The sequence below is a fragment of the Colobus angolensis genome, unplaced genomic scaffold (genome assembly GCF_000951035.1).
Source record: "Colobus angolensis palliatus isolate OR3802 unplaced genomic scaffold, Cang.pa_1.0 Scaffold178, whole genome shotgun sequence".
Classification (NCBI taxonomy): Eukaryota; Metazoa; Chordata; class Mammalia; order Primates; family Cercopithecidae; genus Colobus; species Colobus angolensis.
In genome coordinates, this window is record NW_012114910.1 from 3,795,480 (window position 1) to 3,802,423 (window position 6,944).

Genomic DNA, 6,944 nt, shown 5'->3' on the forward strand with positions numbered 1-6,944 from the left:
GATGGTCTCGATCTCCTGACCTCGTGATCCACCCGTCTCGGCCTCCCAAAGTGCTGGGATTACAGGCTTGAGCCACCGCGCCCGGCCAGGAGGCAGCTTCTTGACATTGACATGCCCACCTCTTGTAGACCCACTAGACCCTCGTTCCCAGAGGCAACCAGTTTGGGGCTTGGCTCTCGGGTCTCTGGGGAGCACAACACTAGGGCTATCTCAGGCTCCGTGCCCTGTCCTCCTGGGAAGCAAGGATCTGGGTGGGGAGCTCAACCGAGGTCTGCAGGTGGAGTGAGCAGAGGAGAATAAAGGCCAAGAAGTGCACGGGAGGAGAGGAAATAGGCCAGGGAGAGGAGCAGAGGAGGGGGCCCAAGGCTGGGAGAGCAGGAGCCACAGAGAGAAGGGGGATGCTGCGTGCCTGTGCTCCCAAATATAATCCATGAGGATTATATGTATTATCCTTGCAACTGCCTGTGCAGTAGGCACTGCTGTTTCTTCCATTTACATATGGAGGTTCAGAGAGGTTGACTGACTTGCCCAAGGTCACACAGCAAAGAAGCGGCAGACCTATGAGTGGCACCAGGGTTTGGCTGGCAAGACCTGAGCCTAACTTGTCTGGCCACTATAACTGCACAACCGCCAGAAAAGAGGCCAACAGTTTGGAGAGGCACACAGACTGCCCCATTTCTCTCCTGCCAGGGCCTGGACAGGGGTGGGATCAGGGCACAGAGCCTAAGATAGCCCTAGTGTCCTACTCCCCAGAGACCCGAGATTCAAGCCCCAAACTGGTTGCCTCCAGGAACGAGGGCTGGGTGAGTCTACAGGAGGTGGGCATATCAACGTCAGTAGCTGCCTCCTATCCGGCTTCCTCTCCCTGTCTTGCTGAAGAAGGAGCACACCACTCACCCCAGCCCATGCTGACAGCCCTGCATGCTGGCCGACTGCCCTTAGAGAAAGTGGTCATCTCCTCATCTCTGGGTACCTGGTGACCTGGTCGACACCTGTTATGTACATTATTGCTGGCCATGTCCTCTGCCTGGGGGCACCTACTCCATCTCTCACCTCTCACTCTGGAGACCCAGGGCAGACTGATAGGCCCTGTGCTCCCCGGGGCAGCAGGGAAGTACAATGGGGAGTCCCCCGGCCCATCACCTCCTGGCTATGCTCCCCGTTCCTGCAGCCACTGTGGCACAGGAAGAGGCTTGGAAAACAGACACAGCCCTGCCCTCTGCTCTGCCCACAAAGCCCTCCCATGTCCCCCAAAGCCCCACCCAATCCTATGCCCACTCCAACCTCTGACCCCTGAGTGGCCTCTCCTCACCTTTGGACCCAGGTGACAAGCTGAACTGCGACACTGCCCACTCCAAGCCACAGCCTCCATGACTGCTCAGCTCACTGCCTGCAAACCCACTGACCTAAGTCCCTCCTGGCCCCCTATTAGCTGGGTGACCTTGGGCAAGACTTTTTTTTTAACCTCTCTGTGCCTCAGGCTTCTAACTGTAAAGCAGGGACTGTGTGCCTTTCTTACCAGCCTGCTGTGAGAATCAGAAAAAACTGCACAAATCACTCCAGATCTGACCCCACCCCTGCCCAGACCCTGGTAAGGGAGAAATGGGGCAGTCTGCGTGCCTCTCCAAATTGTTGGCCCTTTTTTCTGGTGGTTGTGCAGTTATAGTGGCCAGACAAGGTAGGCTCAGGTCTTGCCAGCCAAACCCTGATGCCACTCATAGCTCTGCCACTTTTTTGCTGTGTGACCTTGGGGAAGTCAGTCAACCTCTCTGAGCCTCCATATGTAAATGGGAGAAACAGCAGTGCCTACTGCACAGGCAGTTGCAAGGATAATACATATAATCCTCATGGACCTAGAGAAGGGATGAGGAAACTGAGAGATGGAGACGTTAGGTAATTTTGTCACTTGGCTAGTAAGCAGCGGCAGCTACTAGTACCTCAGCACTCTGGGTGGGCCTGAGGTCTCAGAATCAAGAGTGGTGAACACTATGTTCAAATGTCCTGTAGGTGACAGGCTTTCTTTGAGCACTTTACCCATTATCTCTCTTTATCCCTCTTTTTTCTTTTCTTTTTTTTTTTTGAGACATGGTCTTGCTCTGTTGCCCAGGCTGGAGTGCAATGGTGCAATCTCTGCTCACTGCAACCTCCGCCTCCCAGGTTCAAACCATTCTCCTGCTTCAGCCTCCCAAGTAGCTGGGACTACCAGCACCTGCCACCACACCTGGCTAATTATTGTATTTTTAGTAGAGACGGGGTTTTATCATATTGGCCAGGCTGGCCTCAAACTCCTGACCTCAAGTGATCCAGCTGCCTCAGCTCCCAAAGTGCTGAGATTACAGGTATGATAGTCACTGCGCCCAGCCTTTATCCTCTTTTTGGAAAATATTTTTTATTTTAAGTATGGAAGGCTTCACGAATATGTGGGTCATTCTTGTACAGGGGTCATGCCCATCTTCTCTATATCACTCCAATTTTGGTATATGTGCTGCTGGGGCAAGCACTCATTTTGTCTCTTAATACCCTCTTTACAAATGAGGCAAATAAGGACAGAGAGGTTTGGTAATCTGCCTAACGTCACACAGCTAGAGGGCACAGAGCTAGGAACCACACCCAGGCAGTTTGGTGCTAACTCCACACTCTAGTGGTCATTTGTCATGGTCAGCTGAGTGTCCATATGAGGGGCCCGTGACACCATCGCCTTAGAAACACTCGGGAGGTCCGTGCTGCCTGTCTCCGTGAAAATGCGGTGGATGAGTGGAGAGACTTGGGCTGGAGGTCACATGCTTGGAAGTGGCGGGGCCAGAACCTAGGTCTGTCTGGCTCATGTTAGTCCTTCTGCTACACTACCTCCCCCACTGGCTGCCCCCACAGAGGCAGGGGACAGTGACAACGCCTGCCATGGTGAGCAGGAGATAAAATCCCTGCCAGGCCTTGGCCCAGATAACAACCATCCATTCTTGTGGCTGCTTTTCTAAAACAAAAAATGAAAAAAATGCTGCCTCCATGTGGTGTGATAGGAGTGGACAGGAAGGTGCCTTTTAACGCAACCTGCCTTTTACCAAGCAAAGATCCTGAGAACCGGGGTCCCACATACCCCGGGCCCCACAACTCCAGGGCTGCAGCTCAGAGGGCTCGGTGGGCAGAGTCAGCTTCACAGCAGCAGTTGGGCACCCAGAGGGGTGGTGGGGTCTCCTCCACAACTCCAGGAACGCCCTCTGCCTGTCCCCCACACCGTAGGCCTGTGTGCTGGGGCTGGCATCAGCACTGCTGGTGTCAGCCTCCCACGCTGTGGGATCAGTGTGTTGAGGCACTGGCTGGGTGCTCTAGGATTTTACTTGGCCAACCCCTTCCTCCAGGGCCCATTTGCCTGCATGGCCCATCCTCATTTGCAGCATGGAGGACAAAGAAAATCCCCTGGTGAGCCTGCCCTGATCTCCAGTTGTCCCTTTCCACCAGCCTGGGCCGGCTCCTGACCACTTCCCTCCCATCCCTCCTCCTGGGCTCCCGTTCACTCCCCACTGCCGGAACTCCAGCCTCTCCTTCCAGCTCCAGAGCCCTTTGTGCTTGGAGATGGCATTCCCAGGGGATCTGAGCACATGTACACTGGCTGCCCTAAAGTCTCTCCTCTCGTCCTTGAAGTAGCACGTGACCGAGGGACCAGCACACAGGCCCAGATTCTCACACTGATCCTCACGTTGCTCCCAGTGGGGGAGGAGCCAACAGGCAGCCCCGCCTCCGCGTCGCCCCTGCGTCCAGACCATGTGGCTGGTGCTGTCACCGGGCTTGGAGGCTGACCCAAACCAGGTCAGGCCCAGGCAAGGACAGTGACCCAGGCGCTGGTTCCACCTTACAGGAGGAAGGGTCTGAATTGGTTTGGCATGTTGGGATTGCCAGTGGGGTCCCAGAACCCAACAGGACTCCCTTGTGTAATTGGTTCAGCATGTTGGGGTGGCCAGCGGGGCCCCGGAACCCAGCAGGGCTCCCTTGTGTCTGCTGTCAGGCATTTTCCCAAACTCAGAAATCAGTGGTCACTGTGGGACTCAGAGGAGAGAAATAACTGGCCGAGTGAGCGACACCATCACCCGGAGGAATAAAAACAAAGGGCGTTTTCAGCTTTCACAGAGAACCTGGCATCAACTAAAGAGGACAGGGTTGTCCTGGCAACAGCTGTCATGGCAACAGGAGCTATTTTAGAGTCAACCTGCCTTTCACTGGAAGAAAACGCTGATTCAGATGACAACATCCCTCACTCTCTTTTCCATCCTCACTCCCCCTAGAGACCCCGTCTCTTCCCTGCTATTCAAGAAGCAGGGCCAGTTCATCTCCCACCCCAGCATCTCTCTGATAGGCAGGGGGCAGGCAGGGGGCAGGCAGGGCCGCTATGAGCTCTGGGGGGTCCTGGCAACTGCTCCAGGCTGGGGGCACACAGAAGGGCTGTGACCCTCCTCTGGGACCTGGCCAGGTGGGGCGAGGGGCTGGCCAGCTGTCAGTCCCACATCTCGGGGGTCTGAGCCTTGACCTACCTTCCAGTCTGTGTCTGCAGCCAAGAGGAAGGCATCAGAGGTCTCCTAGGGGAAGCCAAACAGACGGGGTGGCAAGTTAGGCCCTAGCTGGTCTGGGGAGCCCATGGGGCCTTAGCAGACTCAATTTCTGTCCCAGTCTGTATTTTCTTTTCTTTCTTTCCTTTTTTTTCTTTTTTTTTTAGAGACAGGGTCTCACTCTATCACGCAGGCTGGAGTGCAGCGGCACAATCACAGCTCACTGCATCCTCAAACTCCTGGGTTCAAATGATCCTCCTGCCTTGGCCTCCTAAAGCGCTGGGATTACAGACATGAAACATCGTGCCCAGCCCACCAGTCTGTCTCAATGTTAACAAAACTGACCAAGGGCTCACCAAGGTGCCAGGTACTGGCCACCAAGTACTTGGGGGAGGAGCCTGTGAGCATCCTCATTAAGGATGTGAGGATTCCATCTTACAGGCCACAAGGGTGAGGCTCAGAGAGGCTGAGTCACAGGCTAGAAAGTGCTGGAATCTCCCACTGCAAATCCTTGCTGTTGGTCACTCTGCCCTCCCGCTACCGTAGATGTTTTTCTGACCATCAGGGCACAAGGGTGGAAGAAAGGGAGGGAAGGGGAGAGGTGGGCGTGACTAACATGCCCACGTGTAGGGATGGGGAAGCTGAGGCCCACACAGCGAGGGGACTTTTCCATTCACACAAAGGTACAGTGGCAGCTGCTCCCACCTCTCCAGACCTGGTCGCTTTGCACCTCAGATCACTGGAGCTTACTTCACAGTGAACCATTTGAGTCTGGCTAGTGCCTGTTCTGCCCACTGGACTGCAGGCGTCACGAGGGCGGGACCACGTCTGGCTGTGTTCTCAGTATGAAGCCGGCATGGAAGGGGCTCGCCAGACACAAACAGATCTGGATGAACAATCAGGCTTCACCAATGAGGGGAGAGAGGCTCAAAATGCGCCCACAGGTTACGAGGCTGCACAGATGGCCAGGGGAGGAGCGGGGGCTGGAACCCCACGTCTGAGTTGCCAGGCTCTCCCTGAAGCCAAGGGAAGGGTGGCTGTGCGACTCACCCGCTCTGGGTCCCTGTCTCCCCATCTGTATGACAAGGCAGCTGGCCAGCTCAAACTTGGGCCACTTTCGGGCCTGGGGAGGGAAACTAATCAGGGACTGGCATACATCCAGGTAAAGGAAAACTCACAGGTCCTGCCTTGCCTTCCCCTGCGTCTGCCTAGAAACCTGTGTGCCCTGCTCTGCGAGGCTGTGAGCTCACGGGCAGGTCACTCAGCCTCCAAGCCCATCATTCTGCCCTTTGTATCCCAGCGCTGGACTGTGCCTGCTACAGATTCTTTTAAGGAATAAATACATGGATTGGCCAGGCATGGTGGCTCATGCCTATAATGCCAGCATTTTAGGAAGCGGAGGCAGGCAGATCACCTGAGGTCAGGAGTTCGAGATCAGCCTGGCCAACATGTCAAAACCCTGTCTCTACTAAAAATACAAAAATTAGCCGGGTGTGGTGGTACGTGCCTGTAATCCCAGCTGCTAGGGAGGCTGAGGCAGGAGAATCACTTGAACCTGGGAGGCGGAGGCTGCAGTGAGCCGAGACTGTGCCACTGCACTCCAGCCTGGGTGATAAGAGTGAGACTCTGAATCAAAAACAAACAAACGAAAAACAAACCATGGATGACGGAGATAGTCGCATGAGAAATACGGTGCCACAGGAGGAAAAGGGAAGCAGTCAGCTAGGAAAGTACAAGGAGGAAAATGACCCCAAATCACAGGAGTGGGAGGGAAAAGAATGAAACCAGTATTTCTGCCATTTTTCCCAAAACAAGGAAGAGTTCAGCCACCTGCTTCCCAGCAGGCCAGGTGGTGGAGAAAATCAGAAGGAACTGGGGGTTCCCATGCCCAAAGAGGAAAGCCAGGCTTTGGGCTGCCTGCAACTGTCACATAGAGAATGGCCGTACCCGCTCGGGCTTCTGCAGATTCGTTCCAGGCCTGTGGGGGCTCTGCAGGGAGGAAGGGAGGAGAGGAGGGAAGGGATGGGGCTGGAGGGGGAGGACAAGGGCCTGGGACTGATGATGAATGGATCCTCTCACCTTGCACAAGGGGGCTGAGGAGAAGACAGGGGAGATGTCTATACTCGGGACCTTAAGAGGGCCATTATCTCAGAGAAGGACAGAGGAGGCAGTTTTGTTACAAGCAAAAGCTAACAAAAAAGAAGGCCGGGTGTGGTCACTCACATCTGTAATCCCAGCACTCTGGGAGGCCTAGGCAGGAGGATCACGTGAGCCCAGGAGGTCCAGGCTGCAGTGAGCTAGGATTGTGGCACTACACTACAGACTGGGTGACAGGGTGAGACCCTGATTGTCTGTATCTCTCTCTCTCATTCTCTCTCTCTCTCTCTCTCTCTCTCTCTCTCTCTC

The 6,944-nt window shown here is 55.0% G+C and overlaps 1 protein-coding gene across 1 annotated transcript in view; it reads right to left on the bottom strand.

The window, feature by feature from the left end:
• Positions 1 to 6,944, bottom strand: part of NDRG4 (NDRG family member 4) — a 30,148-nt gene that overhangs the window by 17,851 nt on the left and 5,353 nt on the right. Inside the window, exon 2 of the mRNA XM_011938789.1 lies at positions 4,524 to 4,568. Within this exon, the coding sequence (XP_011794179.1) occupies positions 4,524 to 4,568 (45 nt within the window). The remainder of the gene's footprint in view (positions 1 to 4,523; positions 4,569 to 6,944) is intronic.